The sequence below is a fragment of the Cylas formicarius genome, unplaced genomic scaffold, assembly GCF_029955315.1.
Source record: "Cylas formicarius isolate icCylForm1 unplaced genomic scaffold, icCylForm1.1 PGA_scaffold_12__32_contigs__length_19106922, whole genome shotgun sequence".
NCBI lineage: Eukaryota > Metazoa > Arthropoda > Insecta > Coleoptera > Brentidae > Cylas > Cylas formicarius.
The window spans coordinates 12598171-12617488 of record NW_026844225.1 but is presented as its reverse complement, the minus strand read 5'-3'; the positions used below and the strand labels follow the sequence as shown (position 1 = coordinate 12617488).

Here is a 19318-nt window from a genome sequence, read left to right as displayed (position 1 = left end):
AAAACATACTAAAAATTTCCGTTTTAGTGATATTTATCTATTATTTGTGGAAATCTTAATATTTACCGATGTTTGCTGTAACTTTGAAGTTCGACGAGATGCGAAGGATGTTTTATACACGGCGCATGCACAATTAAATTACATCGATTTTGCGAAAATTCCATAGTGGTCCGCAGGAGCACGATATAAAAACAATGCGTTCCTTTACCACCAGAATAAAAAGCTGCTTCCCGCTACGCGCTACGAACTTGCCCCGCCCAGTGACGATTTTTCGATAGCAATCTTATTAATTCAGTGTTAGCTTCAACAAGTGCTTCAGTAAGATTGTTTTTATTTATTAACAAAGTATTTATTTATTAACAAAAGGGCTTCAGCAAGGTCGTTGATATATATGAGAAAGAGGGTAGGTTCCCATTACTGAGCCCTGCACAACCCCATTTCTCACTGCCAATGTACTCGAGGTGTTATTGTTATAAACAAGGTATTGTATTGTGTTTTTTTTTTTTTCAAGTTAGATATATATTAAATTTTCCCAATACCTTTAATAATTATCAACAGAATTTTTTACCCCGACCAGTAAGGACAACGCGTTGTCCTCGAATTTACGAAATGCATTATCCGATTCTTAAGTAATCGTTCTTACCACACTCTCAGCTTTGATTTATAGAAGTAACGACCTTGCGCCTAGCTATTAAATTACATTACCATGTCGGTTTATCCCGTCAGATGCGCAGAAAATTAGAAACATGATAGTAAAGCGATAAACGATTTCACTTTCCATCGGAAGTAGTTTACGGAAGTATGACGGTTACGTAAAGTGATCTTAAATCACATGGCTTATATAAGAATACGAATAAAAGGCGCCAATGGTCGGCCGCTTGTTTTCGCTTTCACCCGAAGTGAGGCAGTGGTGGCGTGGAGAGGGGCAACGGTTAGGATCGGCAAGGTAAACGAGAAATGGTTTAAAACAGTTTAATAATAATTTTAGTCGTCAACAATGTCCGCCAAAACGAATATCGACGAAAAAACGTGGCGATAATGGCGTCGACGGGCAAAATGATCATCCGAATTGTGTTTATGATTTGCGTGGTTCTTATGTTAGTCTCGGATTATTCCGGGTTGGTAAATAAGCTTATCGGGGGTAACAAAATAGAAGATTCTAGACAGACTCCACCGAGACCCACCAATCCGGGCTATGGTGACTCTAAAGCGGATATAGATATAGACGCCGATATTGAAGAAGACTCCGTCAGGCATTTAAGTAAGTGTATCACAATATTAGGGCTGCCATATTGGCGCGTTCGTCATGGTAACTGTTTTTGCGGAAATACTCGGCCTTGGAAAATGCTTAGGTATATTAAAATCAGAAGCTCAAACAAATTTTTGCATCTTTAAAAACAGCTGGACGGCAATAACTCAAGTTTATTTACAAAACTTTCTCAAAAAGTAAACGTAAATGGGTATGTTGTGCGAAGACCGTCAAAATCGATTTCACATACGTATTTTGAAACGTCAAAGATAAGTGAAATTCGATTTCAAGCTGTTCACCGGTACCTCCTTTGTTGTTATCCTCCATCGAATTAATGAGATGACGCGCTTTGAGTGTAGGTATTAAAAAAAGTAACATTGTCAAGGTCGCGACTTGGGCCTCACGCAAAAATTGAAATTTAAATACAATAGCCAACGTAAACATCAAGTTGATTGTTTGAATAGCGCACCTATAGTCTTCTTCCGTATTAAAATGACGGCGACAGGCAATATAAATAGGAACAGGCCCTTATGAAGGAGAGAGCAGTCTTTTGAGCGCGTAAAATAATTAAATTAATTTGGTAACCTCGAGTTACTTCTCCTTCTCACTCACTCTCTTTCTGTCTGTCTTTATATCTATCGGTGGGAGCAACATTTTTGGATTTATTTACCATTAAGTTATTTTATTTGTTATATTAAATCAACTTCTAGGTCAATTCGAAAATTTTATAATTGTATATTTCGTGGATAAATTGTATTTATCTACGTAATTACTTGACATATTAAATTCAATAGTTAAAAACCTTCAGTAAAATTTTATTGGTTTTCACTGTAGAATATTTCTTATGAGAATCTTAAAAGGCATTTTCCCTGGATCGGGTAGAAATAATTCCCATATCGTAAGCATAACCATTCCGGGATTTATTGTTTTTTAGCCGTTCCCGCGTCAAAATCTCAAATATTAAAAACTATAAAAAACGCTTGTCTGCCAAAACTGATCTGCGAATTGACTGCCACCTCGCAGAAAGAAAAACTAACGGAAACCGAGAAATCTCTACTCGCTCTTTTGAGGTAAGCATATATTTCTTAATTTAAAAGTTCAGTTGCCTTTAAGTCGCTATCGAAACCGAAAGTAATGTAGTCGGTTTCACGTAATACCAAACGCTTTCCCTTGCCATTGTACCAAGGCGGTTGTAAAATGGTGCAATGAAATAATCGATAATAATATTAACGTGTTTTATTGGTATCAATAGTCAATATAAAACACAATAAATTATAATGACTATGAGGTAACCTATGTTGACTAGACACGATTCCTTCTCCAAGTCTCACAACTTTCGAGGTGTTTTTATAATACTTTATGTGTAAAACTTATGCATTGCTCGAAATACATAAAAAATCTATTCTAACGGATACTCTCATATCATCGCAGTCCCTTGAGTAACACATCATACAGATTGCTTGTCTCAGTGCCGAATTGTTGTGCAAGTTAATTTTGGTTCAAAAACAAAATAAGTATGACTTATTCGTAACAGTAAGCTAAACTGTATTAAAATGACCTTTCAGTTAACAGTGAAATTGCTTTCAAATAGTTTACATATTCAAACGAATGAAGGATTTGTGCTTCAAAAATCGACAACAAAAGGCTTTTGTTGACTACTGAATTTTGCTCGGCGTTTTGATGTAACAAAATCCGTATTTCATTTAAATTTGTTTTTCGAATAAACGAAGGAAATTCGAACCGGTTTTACGATCATAATGCATTTACTACCCCGGGCACTGTATAATGACTGGAAAAAAATTGCACGCTTTATACTGTACATGCCAAGCTCTAATTCGTTAATAACAAAAGTCCATTGTTGTCGGTTAGTTGAAAAAGATTTTTTTGTGAAATAAGAGTGCCTTGTTTTAGGGACACGACAATTAGCACGACAGCGGAGTTGACGTCTAGGTATCATTTCGCCGCCCATATGGGTCAACTTATAGCCGGTGTCGACGGAAACGGTTGCCATAATTTCTATCCGACGTGTCCATTTCCCGGTCTTCAAGTTCTGCAGATGATGAAAAAGATTAGGATGCGTTAAAAGAAAAACAGCCATTGTTACGGGGAACCAGGTCATTATACGCTACATACGAAAACAAATGCCAAAGAGTATAAACGAGAACATGATGATGCGGTAACGCACGATAGGAAAACGGATATGCCGGAAGGAATAATTTGTGATATTAATTCGTGGATGCGAATTACGTCGCAGAAATTTGTAAAATAAAGGAATGCGAACATTTGAACTGTTGATTATTTTCTACTAAAATGGTGTTCTGTCACAGTTTATGGGAAATAATTTTTCCTCAGAACTCACTCCTCCGAAACGCACAGTTCTGTGATTAATAACGAGTAAGAACCCCTGTACATGTAGCTAGTTTTCTATTGGTTAGTTGTAATCAATTAAGTTCCATCGCTATAGAATGCATATGCTGCAGCCTAGTTTAACATTCTGTTCAAGCCTTTACTGTAATATTACGAGCATAGGTTCGGCAGAAGATGACTGAGATAAGTTCCAGAAGTTCCAATTAGAGCCCTTGGCTCTGCAATTATACCTAATCTACTGAAACGAATAAACGATATGATCTCCAACCGAAACAAAGAGGAGTTTTCGCTAGTTTTGAATCATTTAAATTCTATCTTCGCAGAATGCACAACTTAGTTGGAGAGTAGGTTTTCTTGGAATACGGACGAAACATCTAACATACTGTATATTGAATTGTGTTATGTAGCTCCTTTATTATAGTATCCGTTAATGTTAGTTAAGTTTTAATTTAATTTAATTTTAGGCTATAATTATAAGCGTAATTTTTCTTAAAGCTTTAGTACGAAATATTTTGCGGCCAACTAAAACACTTTATAACTAAAAACTTATATATTCACCATTTTATTATGATCTTAAGTCGAAACGAACGTTGATACATTGTTTTTATTGTTAATTTAAAATATATAGGTGAAGTAATCGTCAAGAGTATACAACGAAATGAGCAAATAAAAATTTTACAACAAAGATAAAAATACTAATTTTTCAAATGAAATACTTCGGAAATGTATTTCGCGAGCTGCATTTACGTCCCGGCTTCTTTGTTTTTATGCAAAGAAGGCATAAAGTTTCTCGCGCAATATTTAAATTTATTTTCCCGAGAAGAATTACAACGTCTTCTTCATTTTATATCGGTATATTTTAGGTTAATTTTCAAAGAAAGTGCACGAAAACTACTTCATTAACATATATAAACTCGCGGCAGGAGTTTTACGAGAATTTTAACCGTCAAAAGCAAAAAGTAAAATAAAATAATTTTGCTTTTATCTATTTTATCCCTGTTAGAACGTGGAACTCATCACTAAGCACTGGCCTTTGGTGCTTTTATATCGCAACCACCCGTAAATATATTTAATTTAAATTCTACTAATTAAACAATTACTAAGACATAAGTTTATACAGAGCAGATATAGGAAACGTTACTTTCTTTTTAATCTTTTCCGGAATAATTGTGGTATTTATGACGCAAGCTGAGATGGATGTTATATACCGATCGTCAGCCTCACGAAAAAACATGACCAAGAGCCTTTGCCGCAATTTTTTTCTAATTATTTTTCAAGTAATTATTGTTATAAAGCTAAATGACATAGCATTAATAACGATTTTACGATAATTATCTTCGTGACATACGCTGATTACTGCTGTAAGAAGCGGCAATAAGAAGAACGTAAAAATAACACAGCTAATAATCTTAATTAAAAATAAATTTGCGGAATTCATTAAATGTATCGATTTTTAAACACGGACGACGGTAATAATTTTCGCATAGTTGTCGAGTTCGTCGGTTATTACTTTGTAATCTTCAGAAGCAATGCAACTAAGCAGTGCAACGGAGTTTTTAAACCACTAGCTTAAAGTTTAATAAAATTTCCTTTATGCCGTTTATGGTGCTATGCCCCTTCCACCAATTTAGTACATTCTTTATTTTCGTATTCATGCGAAGTAAAATAGCAATAGAAAACAAAAAAATATAATAATATAACTCTGCAACTAGCGTCCTTCAAAAATAATGTATACGGACTATAATAACCTTAAAAAATATGTAAATCGTTTTAAATTTATTCAAATTTGTCTACAGAAATTAATTATTTGGGCCAGCTTGACAAAAATGACCGTCAAAATACAATTTTTATTAAAATTTGAACATCTTTCAGTATTTTTTGAACTGCTAAGATATTATTGGAGGTAACTGACAAAGATATGTGTTATCATGAAAATTAAAAAAATATATTATTCGGTATTGAATTACCGTTTCGGTTTGCCACACAATAGACAGTAGTCTAGTCTATCTTTTAGACGATATTCAATTGTCTCTTTTCCAATATCAACCACCAAAGTAAAGTAATTTAAGTAATATTCAAAATGTTTCTGATACCGAACTATTTATTTTTCGAGATGTTTGTATTTTCTATACTGGGTATCGGTATCTTATTAATTTCTATGATTTTTTTTATATTGAAATCTCTTCATTAAATTTGTCTTATAATTCAATATTATCTAGGTTGAGAGTTTTATTTGTGTAGTGTTATATGCTTAGACTTTTACTTTATATTTAAAATTAGCTACCAGCAGAAAACTAGTTCAGGTTGCCACCAAAATTTGACTACGTTTCCCTACATGCTCTGTTGATCCCGAAGAGAATGTCAAAAAAGAATAGACAATGGAATATCCATTATAAACCATTTTTAAAAATGCACGCTGCTGCTTTTCGCTAAAAACTGACAAAATTGCTTCATTGAAAATATTTTAGACGGGCTTCGCTTTAGAAATTCTTTTAAGTTTTCCCAATTTGAAGAATTACCAGGAGAAAAATATTTATCTAGCGCAACTCAGATAAATCATTTAAATTTTTCGATATATGTCGTTATTAAACATAAAACGAATTTTACAGCTAGACTCATTTTTATTTTTCTCTAAAGTCAATAAAGAACTCCTATGTGTATATATCAAAATTCTTTTTCTAAATCAGTATCTAGCTGACATTCCTATTTGGTTTTGAACAGTCTCAAATCGGTTCGAACGGTATTTTATTTTAAGAATTCGGTCGTCTATTTCAAAAAATGTGTGATACTAAGGTCATTACCATCTAAACCCGATAAATATTTTTGAAAATAGCTTAACTGCTCTTCATGACATCTATTTAGTTCTTCGCTTTGAGAACGTATATTAAATTAATTTTAAACACTAGCTAATAAGAAATAGAAATAGAAATAAAAATTTCTTATGCCCACAGACTTTTTGTATAACTGATGTCATGATTTCCCAACCAAAATTTATCTGTACAGCATCCAACCATGGGCATAGATATTTGTTATGTAAAGCTTTTCAAAATCGAGTCAAACATCCGGCTCGAAGGACCATGTTTGCATTTAGTTTAACAATTTCAGTTTAGATTTGGAATTCAAAGTTTTTGATATGTGAATTAAACATTAACAGTTACTTTTTAATTATAATGGAACGCTAAGTTTTGTTTTTTAATAACCAATACATATTCAACAATTCGGTGAACGCAGAGATAATGTTGTTATTTTTTCTTGGGGGCATATAGCATACGAATTAATATTAAAATTATATCTAATTTTATTTGACTACCGTCTGCTGCAGCAATTAATTAACGTTTAAAGATGGACGGCTACCGCTTTTACTTCGCGTTTTTCTTTCTCGTAAACAATGATGTTGCGAAAAAGAAAAAAAACTGCAACAATATTTTACGCAAATTGTTATCGAAATACGTGAACTCTATCATGTACATCGGTAACGGGCTCGTCCTCATTGACTAAATAATTGTTAAAGACGTTACTTAACTATTATTTAATCGTAAATTATTCGGAATATTAAACAGAACGCCCTCCACGAAATAACGTCCGTCGTGAGGAGTGGTGGTCACTTTCACTCTTATTACTACATAGGCCGTTCTTATACTCGACGTTCTTAAAATACTTCTTGTTGATATTTTCCGGTAAACTACATCAGACTGTTAAAAAGAAAACGGTAAAGGAAGGAAATAATATAAAAAAAATGAAAGTGCGAGGAATAGTTGCGGTTTTGTACGGCTTCTTGTACCCGTTAATTTTGTTTATGGATAAGCCTGTATCTGTTGCCGCACAAGAACCTGCGTTTGAACTACCAGTGGAATTAGTTGGTTTCCCTGTGATAATAGTGGCTGTGAGATTGTCGAATTTTGTAAAAAAATTAGCCTATTCTTTAAATCCACGTAAGTATGGAATTTTATTTTATTTTTTTCATTTAGGTATTGTTTAAGTTATACGAAGCTTTTGCGCAAGTTTTCCTAGACTGTATTGTCGTAGCGAAGGTCATCTACTTTCAGTTATGGCTTTAATGTTACAATGGCGGTTTTTACGTTATCTCATATTTGATTTTGTTAGCGAGTCGACTATTTAACATTATTTCTTATATATATATATATATATATATATATATATATATATATATATATATATATATATATATATATATATATATATATATATATATATATATATATATATATATATATATATATATATATATATATATTATTTCTTATATATAAATAAAATAATTTCAACATCTCTGAAATAATGAATTTTTTAAAGTTTTATCGGATAGTTAATAAATAATGTACCAAGCATTAATTAATTTTAACTTTACTTAAATCATAAAACAGCGGACCAATGCGTATCGAATGCGTCGGTAATTACAAGTCTCAGGATAACGTTGATTACTGCCGAATCGACTTAATTTGTCTGACATTTATTTAGGCAATTTTCCGATAAAAAGCGTGTGGCATTAACTTTTCTAATAAATATCAAAATGTTAAGGCAATCTGGCTAATAACGGATTGGGTAATGCTTAAATTAATGTGTCGTAAATAGTTTGATTCAAAATTGAATAAAAAAAAACTCGTTTTTAATTTAAATTGCATCGTGGACAGAATTTGAGTAATTTCCAATATGTAGTTTCAAAATTGAAAACCTCTGTCTTCAATCGCCATTATATAAGAATAAACGACTAAGAATTTTTTAGGGTTAGTAAAAAGGATCCACCGGTTGATAACATATCATTGGAAAGCGGGTTTATAACGCAATTCAGAGAAACATCAAAATTACCTCTCTTTTATTCTTTATTCTTCACAATGTAAGAACAATCACAAAGTTATAATATAACATTCGAAATAATAATTTTTATTTTATCCACCATGACTTAAACGGATAAATAATAATAAAACAGAGGAAAAGGAGGTAAATAAAACTTGTGGAGTTAATAGTCACGATATCACTTATGTCAAAGATCATTATCTGAAAGAAGCTCTAAAGCTAAAATCTTTACAACATAATAAGTGTCACAAAGATATAGTACAAAATTCGGAATAATAATTGTTATTTTATCTACCATGGCTTAAACATATAAATAATAATAAAATAGAGAAAAAGAGGTGGATAAAATTTTTGAAGTTAGTAATCACCATTTGGGTTATGTCAAAAATCATTATTTGATAAAAAGCTCTGAAGCTATAAACTTTACAACATAATAAGTATCACAACATAACATAACGTAACATTCTGAATAATAATTTTTATTTTATCTACCATGGCTTAAAGATACAAATAACAATAAAATAGGCGTAAAGGAGGTGGAAAAACATTGTGAAGTTAGTAATCACTATTTTACTTATGTCAAAAATATATTATCTGAAAGAAGTTCTTTACAAAGTAATAAGTATCGCAAAGGTATAGTATAACATTCTGAATAGTCATTTTTATTTTATCTACCACGGCTTCAACGTATAAATAATAATAAAATAGAGGATAAAGGAGGTGCAAAAAAAAAAGTGGAGTTAGTAATCACCATCTTACTTGTGTCAAAAACATATTATCTTAATCAAGCTCTGAAGGTCAAGTTTAGGTTAAAGTCTGAATAAATATCGTGCAGATAAAAGTCAGAGTCATACAAATAGATGAAAACTGTTTCCATTATTAATTCTTATTTACAAAGCGAATTGATTTACTACGCATCGTTTGTAATTTCATTAATGTCGTTTAAAATTTTATTCGCTAACAATTTTCAAATACATCATATCGAGGAGAGTAAGGGATAATCTACAATTATGTATTTTAAAAGTGATGTAAATATAGACACTTCACTCTGTGTTATTCTAGAGACATATGTCAGCAAGAGGACACGCCGTGGCATCACCAACGACGAAATGATAAACATGATAGAAGCTGAAAAACGCTTAGTTACCGAACTTGGTGAAAACGTCTGTATTTATCCGAAAGTTTGTCTTCATCACGCCGAAAAGGCAAGGAAAACAAACGGCAGACACGAAATGATTATCGACTGGGACGATGTGTTCAAGTAAGTTTTCTTTCAACGCTTCCTTGAAATAATTCTCATTTTGATAACATACGCCGACGAAAGGTACTCTACGCCCCTGATTGAAACTAAACCCGGTACCTTATACGCTATATTATTTTAAGATTTTTGTTTCCGTGCAGTAAAAATTACGTACGTTTCGGCCAAAATCAAGAGGCCATATTTTGAGATATACTGTACATAAAGGAACTTGGTATAAACATTAATTTATTTTAATAAATATATTATAATTTAATAATATAGTTGTTGGATTTGTATATATTTCCAAAAATTTACATATTTCGACAAAACCTAATGTAATTTTTGTTCATCGTCTGACTTGGTCTTCCTCCTTTATCTCACTTTTATCTATTTGTTTTCTAATTAAAATTTTATATAAGGCAAATACATTTTTAAAATAAGTTTCTTTATGTTCGAAATTTCTCTGAAGATGGCCCACTGTTTCCGCCGAAACGTAAGTAATGTTGACTGGATAAACAAATCCAAAAAATTTTTATTTTCTTTGCTCTATTTATATTATATATTTATATTATATATTTTCTTGTCTTTTACCCTGTTACATTTCACACGTTTATTGCCTCAACAAGGTTGATTTTTTTTATTAAAAACGCAAGATAAGCAACGGCCGCGTTGTTATTCTAATTTGTCGGCACGAATTATCAAATTAAATGTCACTTAAGTTCAAATTAACAATTGTTTGCATATCTTGCCCCAGGTTTGCTTTAAAAAGACCGACCTGCATAATACCGTATGGTGCGGGGGGGTTTGAACATTTTTTTCTTTTCAGCAATTACAAGGCGTCGCAGGAAAAACAAAAGGAATTCTATTTTTTGAGCGTCTTTTTGGGTGATTTTATCGCATCTCCTAGATTCTGCAATCAGCTTATTAAAAGAGGACGAGCATGCAAAGAGTAATTAGTTCATAGGCGGAGTAACTAATTTTGTTGTGTCATATTATTTCCGAAATCTTAACGTATCAATTTGTACATACATAAATTTTGTAAGAAAAAGCCTCGATTTTATTCCTTATAATTTATTGTTGTTTATATAGTTTTATTAAATAAATATAATTAGCTTGACATGTAGTAGAAAACGTTACGAACTATTTGGTGAAATACAGTATTAGGTACATTGTTGGGTCTTATCGCCATTGATATAATTACAATCTGCCACGCCTTAGCATAGTTATGATAATGCTGTTATTCATAGTTTTAATTTCAAATATCCCGAAAACTACCCTGTTATTATAGGTGTTATCACTTTGGATCATTACACTGTGGAAATAAGATATTTATCACATCCCATGTGTATTGTGGGGGCACAAAAATACGGTACATTCAATTAAAGTAAATGTATAATAAATATTTTTGAAAACAAAAGCAATATTCTCAATCAGCAATAAGCATTATTTGTGCACCTTTATTTTGAATTTTTGATTTAATTTGGAAAGCTAAAATAAGGTGTATCTCTGGTATAGTGATGGTGAAAATCCAATTTGAGTTCTCCGGTTCCGGTACGATCCGGAAATATATGGGGATCGGGAACGTGATTGGGCAATGGTTTTTGTATATCCAAATGGTTCTCATGGTTTTCGAACACTACGGTATCGAAATTCAATTTTTTAGATTTTCTGTAAGGCACTTTGTCATCATTCGGAAAGTGTAATTTTTCGACGTCTCTGTTTATTTTTGGTTCATCAAAATATGGAAACACTAATTGGGATAATAAGCGTGAATTATATTCTGGGAATTTGACTTCAGATTGAATATTATTGGATAAATCATCGCTGTTATCGTAGTATTTAAATTCATTAAACGGTTGATTTAAAATGCGCTTCTCAGCAAATTGCTTTTGATAATGAGCGTCATTGTTCTGTTGGCCGAGTCCTTGGAAAAATCTGAAAAATCCACCGTTGTGGTTGTTTAAGTATTGTATAAGTTTTTCCGGATCTGACGGACATCTCGAGTAAAATGCGGAACATGATCCCGTGTTGCGCTTAGCAGCGAATCCCAAGACAGCTGCCTTTCCGAAGTGTAACACTGGAGAAGAATGGGCGCTATTCAAACTGGAGATGAATCTAAAAATAAAATATTTTTAAAGAAAGATCGGCTACAAAAATCTGTTCTATACCGAATATATATTATGAGATATATTGTGACCAAAATACCAAAAAGTTTTACTTTTGGTTGATATGTTTAATATTCAAAATTGTCCTCAACAAACCTTGGAAAATACGACCCAGGTATAATATTTTTCGATCTTCCAGTGTCTGTTTTATTAATTTTTGCGATATCTATGCTTTAATTTATTTTTACTAAGCTATTTTTAATGATAAAATGCTTAATATTTAATTAAATGAAAATAATAAAATTTAAATTTGAAATACTTCATTATCCATTTTAACTTACGCCAGTAGAGTGTCACCATTTATATTGAGTGGTAAGTTTAATCCTTGTCGTTGTCTACTTGTCATCGTACCGGAGGCTAATTCACAAACTAATTTTGGGACGCACTGTAGATCGTCATTCTGTGCTATCGAAAACAATGCGTCCATGATAGTTTGTTGAGTTGGCCTTATGGGTTGCTTGTGTGGTGCCGGTGGATATCTATATGGTCTGTAGGGTGGTATCACTTCATTCGTTAGATAATCCGGATAATACGGTACGTATTTTTCGGGATAACCATACCCGTATTTGTATGGTTTGTAACGTTGTGGTTGATTTTGTTGGTAAGGGAAGTTGGGATAATTTTGACGACTTTGAAGTGCGACGTTAGACAAATTCCTGTAAACAATACACCATACAACATATTGATATATAGAATATATAAGCACTACGTAGTCTTCGCGCCGTTTTTATTGTTTGTACAATTGAAATAAATTGCAAAGTGAAATAAAAGCTTTATGTTTCTATGTCTTGAATCCTTGCTTCAGTTAGTTGTGCATTAAAAAAAATGAAGTTATTATAAATAATAGCAAAACATTTTTTATGTTTCCTTAAATTAATTCGTATAAATCCAAAAATATTTTTTTATTTACAGAGTCACGAAAATATATTAAAAAACTTCACACAAAAAACGTTAGAGTTTTGCTTTCATTAAAAAAATGTTAATTCATTCTACTTACCATAAAACTTCTGCGTAATTATTTGTCAAATTGGTTGTAATTGATGCGGAACCTTTGAAAAATACTAAAGGAATCACCAAAGGCAAATATTTTCGGAAAGTCATCTCGCGAAGAATTTGTTTTAACGACTGCGCGGCTGTTGTTTTGTCAGTGTTTGCAAAATTTCACTGATCGAAGAAAGTTCGCGTGGGTGCTTGTCTGGTTTGCCTACGTTAAATTACTAATCCCAAAGTAACGCGTTACGCTTTCATTTGAAGGAAAAATATGCTATCATATTCGGCGATGCGTTTTTCCAAACATTGATAAATAAGTAGCGGACACAATGAAAATGAAAAACATGTATAAAATTATACGTTTCCACAAAATTTTGTTTTATTGTAACCGACATTTTCATTAACATTTTAGCCGTACTAGGGGGTGGGCTTTTGGTATATGCTCTTTAGTAGGGAGTTTAATCCTAATAGCAATCGCATTCAAAATCGATGTAGTTAATATGCTTATTAGGTTAATTAAAATTTTCTGCGTAATATGTTTGTTTATCTACTTCAACAATTTAATGAACGCTAAACAGTTTACATCAAAGGATTATATCATTGAATTAAAGTGCTTAACTAGAACCATTTCATTATATTCTACATACATATTCGATATATTTTTTAACTACATACATTTATAATTACAAATTAATACCCAAAATTTATAAAATGTCCAAAGGTTTTTTTTGACAATTTAAACTTAATCAAAATTTTGATGCTCGATATGTAACCGATATTTACTTACAACTTTCTTAGTATAATTTGAATATTGTAATTCGATTAATTTCAATATAGTGCCACCTTATTATTCCCAACATCACACTGCTAAGCATGGATTACGGATAAGATGCACATAAAAAGCACATTTACGTAATTACAAATGTATTTTTATGTTGTGTATGGTTAATTTATTTATTTGCATTTTTTTTATTAAGCAAGATCAAAAACATAAGTTACTTAAGAATGAATTCTTAATTGAAAGTAAAGTACTGACTTATAGGATCTAGGTCTTACGAAAAATATTCCATTGGATTATTGGCAGGGCAGAGTTTCCTGAATGGTGGAAGATAGCCCGAGTATGTCCTGTTCTTTAGTAATCTCGGTGATGTGCTAGATTATAAGCCATCGTGCAATTTTGCTAAAGTATTTGAAAAGGTTGTTGTTCATCGCAATAAGGCGGTTAATTTCAACATCTCAGCAAGGTTTTATTGATTGTAGATCATTAGTGACTAATTTAATGGAGATTACACAATATGTATCTGATTCATTAGATAAAACGACTCAACTGGACGTGGAGTTGATCGTACCATACTCTTAGACCTGTTTAATAAAGGTTTTAATGGGCCTTTGATTCAATTGCTAGGGTCGCTATTTTGGGACAACAAGCACTATGTTTCACATAATGGATACCGCTCAGAGATGTTTTATGCCATGTTTTACTATTTTTGATGTTCTTTAATGATGTTGCAAAGCTGTTTACTTGTCTGGTCTTGCTGTTTACTGGCGACCTAAAAATAGTATCTTCTATTACTGGTGTTGATTACTCCATCAGCCTCCAAGGGCATCTTGATGCTTTCCAGAAATGATTCACTGATAATAAACTAAGTTTAAATATTTATAAATATAAAGTTTTGAGTTTCACGAATTGTTTTATGCAAAATTGTATTTCTAGAAGCTAAATAAAGTCCCAATCCCTAGATGGATTAGTCTCGGTAACCTCGGCGTTGTGTTGGACAGTGCGCTCTCATTTGTCGAACATATTTCCAGCATGATGCACTGCGCTTTGAGAATGTTGGGATTTATTAATAGATGTTGTAGTACTTTCCGAATTTACAAACTTTCACAAGTATGCGTCTAATTTTTCGAAGAAACTTCCACAGGCTACTGTAATACTTTTTACAAAACTTCTGGATTCCTCCTGCGTCGGTTTTTGCTGAGTCGAACTTGCTGACGTTTCGAAAATCATCCTGTTGGCTTCTTCAGAGCTTGAGTGAAACTGGCTCGCAGTTGGGAATCAGTCATCCGGGACGGTGTTTATGCCCTTCATTTAGCTCCGCCCTCCTCAAATAATATATAAGCAGATACAGAATAAAATGCGAGTCAGTTTCAGTCAAGCTCTAGAAGCCAACAGGATGATTGGCGAAACGTCAGCAAAAACCGACGCAGGAGGAATCCAGAAGTTTTGTAAAAAGTAGTATGCGTGTATAGTATGGTATCAAATTTATAAAGTTTACATTGATGCGATAGAGAAGGTACAACATAGGGTTTTAAAGTTTTTGTATCTTAAAATGGGAGGGACAGGGAATTGAAACTGAGTAATTCCTTAGCAAGTTCAATGTTCGACCAGTAGAACAGCGAAGATTCGCATTCAGTAATATTATATTATATCAATCTACTTTACCAACTATTAGTCATACGATTTACAAATTCGAATATTACTTTTTGTTCTATTGTTGCTTCTAGATAATAATTAAATACATGTTATTTGACCTGTAATTATTATTTATTTGTTTATTGATTATAATAAAATATATAATATTTATTAGACAAACCTAGTTATTGATTTTATGAAAAGTTGATTGGCAGTTAATCAGTCATAACGAACGAATGAATGAGTGATTTGTTCTTAAAAAGTGTAACTTTTACTAAAGAAATTGTCTTCACAAAGTGGAGTTTGTTGTAGCTGCAGAGAATAGTCTCATCAAATCCCAAATTTTGATTTATTTAAATTTATTAAAGACTCAACAATAAATAATGATCCAAATTTTGTGATAATTCTTAAAAAAATATAAGCACTAATTATTTTGTACAGGTCAACAGATTGGGGTGATGTCGGATTAACAAGATTGCACTGGAGAAATATTTCATTTATTTTTTTTAAATCATTAATTTAATTTTCCAGAAAAAATGAAAACAATGCATTAAATTCATAATCTTTAAGTTTACTTGAAAAATTGGCTCGATGACAATAGATTCTTTTTCTACATTAGCATTGTCGCCGTTCTTTTAAAATATTTGAAAAAAGGGCACGTCGCAAAGGATAAGTAAGCAAAAATCGCCTGGTAAGCTCGGCGCGTTCATCGCCATCGAAGGATTTTCTCCGGCATTAAGGGATAAACGGAAAACCCGAAGGGGATGATTCTGATTTCGACGTGTGGCGAATCACTTTGATGTTTCGCCACTGTCAAAGAATCTTTTGTTATCTGTTACTTATTATTACGTTCATTTAGGCCTTTGCGTCTTTATGCGCGACAATGAATTACAATTTCCCGCGTTTTTTAATTACAGGGAAACCTTTGATATTAATTATTTGAAGACTTTAATCTAACCCTATCGCGCGCGGTTATTTCCTATTCATTTGTCCCGTCCCTTATTTTTCACACGTTTTCCCGGACGCGTTGACATTTTAAGATTTAATTAATTAAATTTTCCACGCGAGAAATATGCGTAATTCGGTCGTGAATACAAAGCGCTTAATTTGTCGTAGGTGGAGATGTTCGCATGAAATTCATATCACACCCACTTCATAAAGGAAAAATAAAAAGGTCCTTTCGCTTTACGATTAAATTAAATTTGATATAAAACCGCCCCCCGCGGCTTCGCGTACACATTCCGATTCATATGATATTGCCAATAAAGAAATTAAAACTAACCAACCAACGCATAGACAGACGCATCACATTCTAAATGCGTCTGTCATGTACTAAAAATTTCAAGTTCAAACTTGTCTACTTAGGCTGCAACAAGGGTGCCTTTTACTTTACCATAAAAGTTTAACGCATCAAATTATCCATTTATATGTTGCTGGTCGTTTTTGCTCTTCCCAGAGAAGTGATTTATTTCTCAAATAAATAAACATTTTTGTTGATACAGTGATGTTAATTTTCAGTAAGAAATTTGACAGCATTTGCAGTGGGAGCAATTTTACGTTTTTGACGAACCAATTAAGCAGGAATTGAGTACTGCTGGTTAAACCTTTGACATGCGGTAAAATGAACTGTTTCTTTGAATTTTGCAAAACGCACTAAATGTTACACAATGCAAAAACGAGCTGAAAGGAGTTAATCACTGTTCAAATTCCAGTGTAAGAAATTTATTTAAATACGTCAGTGGTATGGTGCATAAAAATATATATATTATACCGTGATAAAAAAATTACATTTAACTTAACACTATTATAAAGATTACGGAAAGGGGTAGCCTCATGAAATGATGGAGGGAGATGGAGCACTTATATCCAATACTTAGAGTGTTAATATCTATACTGTAGCCGTTGTTTTTACTAATATTCAGAAAATCCCATTGTGAGCGGATGGTCGTGCTTGATGACAAATAGATTGAACCTCATATTAGTTTAATTTGTCATAGGCTCCAGTTTCTGCATTATAATCAATAAATTGTCGGGTATCAACTTTAAATTTGTCATTGGTCATTGCTATTACGGGGCAAATCAGCCTCTTGCGACATGTTAGTTTCAAAATACATCGTGAGAAGCGATGCGTCTCACGAGTCGAAGTTCCCGGTAATACAACAATGAAATCACAAATAAGAATTTAGCGAAACAGTTCGTCTAACAACTCAAGGGAAAAAATGTGATTTCGCAGTCAGCAACAAATACCACACGTGCGTTTTTCGTCTAAGGCAATTGCAATTACGACGTGAATCGTGACTCCAATATACGGTAAATTAATGTTCAAATCGTTTTACAATTTTTTTACATCGTAGAAATAACACTAAAGGTAGCTCAAAAACAATATGTAAATCTCCTGTCTAAGTTTTTTGAATACACATACAAAAAGAAACTGATTTGTGCTTGTATTGAACAATCGAATAAATAATACTGTTAATCGAACCTATCCATTTTACATTGTGTTTTACATTTTCGCAATATGCTGGTAGCCGTAGAAATGTATCATCCCTTGGGACTAATTTTCTTTTGTTATTGTGCAATTATTAATCCAATTTTATAGTTATTTTTAAGTTGCCATATTACATAGACCACTACTTTTAAATACCCAAGTAAACACTCATGCGGCATGCACAAAGTGTAAAATTAAAATATTTGCTTAATTAAACACTGCCGCTTATTGGGGACTATTGTGTGTAAGTATTTAAAACAAAGCTCAGATAGTTCGATGAAAGCTTAACTTCCCAATAAAAAATCCTTAACTCCAATCTTAAACATATTTTTTCCTGCTCATTCAGGGTGTCTCTGCTATAGAGTTGATACTATTTATTGATCAATTTTGTGAATTGCCAGTAGCACTCTTATAATGAAAATAGAGCTTTTGTGTAAACTTAAACTAGGTGCACTAAATTATGTGATTTAATGTTTCTGCTATGTTTGCTTTTTTACTTACTTTACTATTACAACCCAGTCAAGTAAAAAAATACAATATTAATAACAAAGGTGTGAAATTTTTGCTTTCTATGGTAATATAGGTTTTCCACAGAGTAAAACGGCCAATGAAGGTAAAAAAACAATGCGCAGCAATATCTTATTACTTTCGAAAATCGATGAAATCGAATTTTTCAAAGGTATCTGCGCTCGTATACAAATTTTATATCTCGCTAACGGTAGGTGCTAGGGAACTGCCATGGGTACAGAAATGACTAGCGTTGAAAAAAATTAATATTTTTTTTGTCTGTCCGTTCTTCGTTCTCCGTTCCCTGTTTCAGGACATTTTCGACAATAACTTCGCAACGGTTTCAGCTAGACGGTCCAAATTTTGCTCCTTTTCAAAAGTACATGGGGTGCACACAAAATTCTTAAACGGGAAGACACAGAAGATTCGGCTCCATTGATTTGACAATTTTGAAAAAATACACAAATTGACAAAATGTCCCCCCATTAATGAAAAGTGGCTAAAAGACCGTGTTTCGCATATCAGTTTCTTTTATATGACGATTATTGGCAGCTAAAACCTTTGTATTTAAGGTTTTCACCTCTTTTACCTGGTGTTCAAGATATTAAGTGCTATATGCAAAAATTAACAGATTTGGCGGAAAGGTAGTCCACACCCGTATTTCATCTGTTAAAAGAGGACTTACTTTTTTTGGAAACTATTAACCTTATCGGCAAAATTTGCACACCAGAAAATGCGGCAGATCTGAGACTATAACTTTTGTTTCAGGCATTTTTGTCCATTATATACAGTATTTTTCAATTATAGACAAAAATCTAAAAGACCCTGAAAATCTTTCTTTTCGCTATTAAATTATTAGCCGTGAATCAAAATTCGTGAAAAATATGGCTAATTGGTTTAAACAGGCCAGATCAAAAGCTACAATTTTTGTGTTTATGGTTTTTGTCTATCACATACGCTACTCGAGATAATTAAAAAAATCCATAACAAAATCGCAATATCTCGCACTCAATCTAGACACGATGACGTCATTTATTATTACGGTGTACTGCATGGTTTCGGAAAACAAGTATTTTCTCGAAAA

At 32.5% G+C, this 19318-nt stretch overlaps 3 protein-coding genes across 3 annotated transcripts; 2 read left to right on the top strand and 1 right to left on the bottom strand.

Annotated features, from left to right (window-relative positions):
- The first annotated feature begins 988 nt into the window (after positions 1-988).
- Positions 989-3537, top strand: LOC132708765 (uncharacterized). The gene is made up of 3 exons (XM_060681323.1): positions 989-1261; positions 2184-2319; positions 3161-3537. Exons 1-3 carry the CDS (start codon positions 1039-1041, stop codon positions 3330-3332), a joined length of 531 nt encoding a protein of 176 aa, XP_060537306.1. The 5' UTR covers positions 989-1038; the 3' UTR covers positions 3333-3537.
- A 3712-nt stretch (positions 3538-7249) lies between these two features.
- LOC132708760 (uncharacterized) lies at positions 7250-11047 on the top strand. The gene is made up of 3 exons (XM_060681317.1): positions 7250-7548; positions 9494-9692; positions 10498-11047. Exons 1-3 carry the CDS (start codon positions 7353-7355, stop codon positions 10622-10624), a joined length of 522 nt encoding a protein of 173 aa, XP_060537300.1. The 5' UTR covers positions 7250-7352; the 3' UTR covers positions 10625-11047.
- Positions 11048-11128: 81 nt separating this feature from the next.
- On the bottom strand, positions 11129-12946 carry LOC132708759 (uncharacterized). Its single transcript, XM_060681316.1, has 3 exons — positions 12834-12946; positions 12118-12492; positions 11129-11786 (listed from the first exon to the last, which is right to left on the bottom strand). Exons 1-3 carry the CDS (start codon positions 12935-12937, stop codon positions 11147-11149), a joined length of 1119 nt encoding a protein of 372 aa, XP_060537299.1. The 5' UTR covers positions 12938-12946; the 3' UTR covers positions 11129-11146.
- Positions 12947-19318: the final 6372 nt, after the last annotated feature.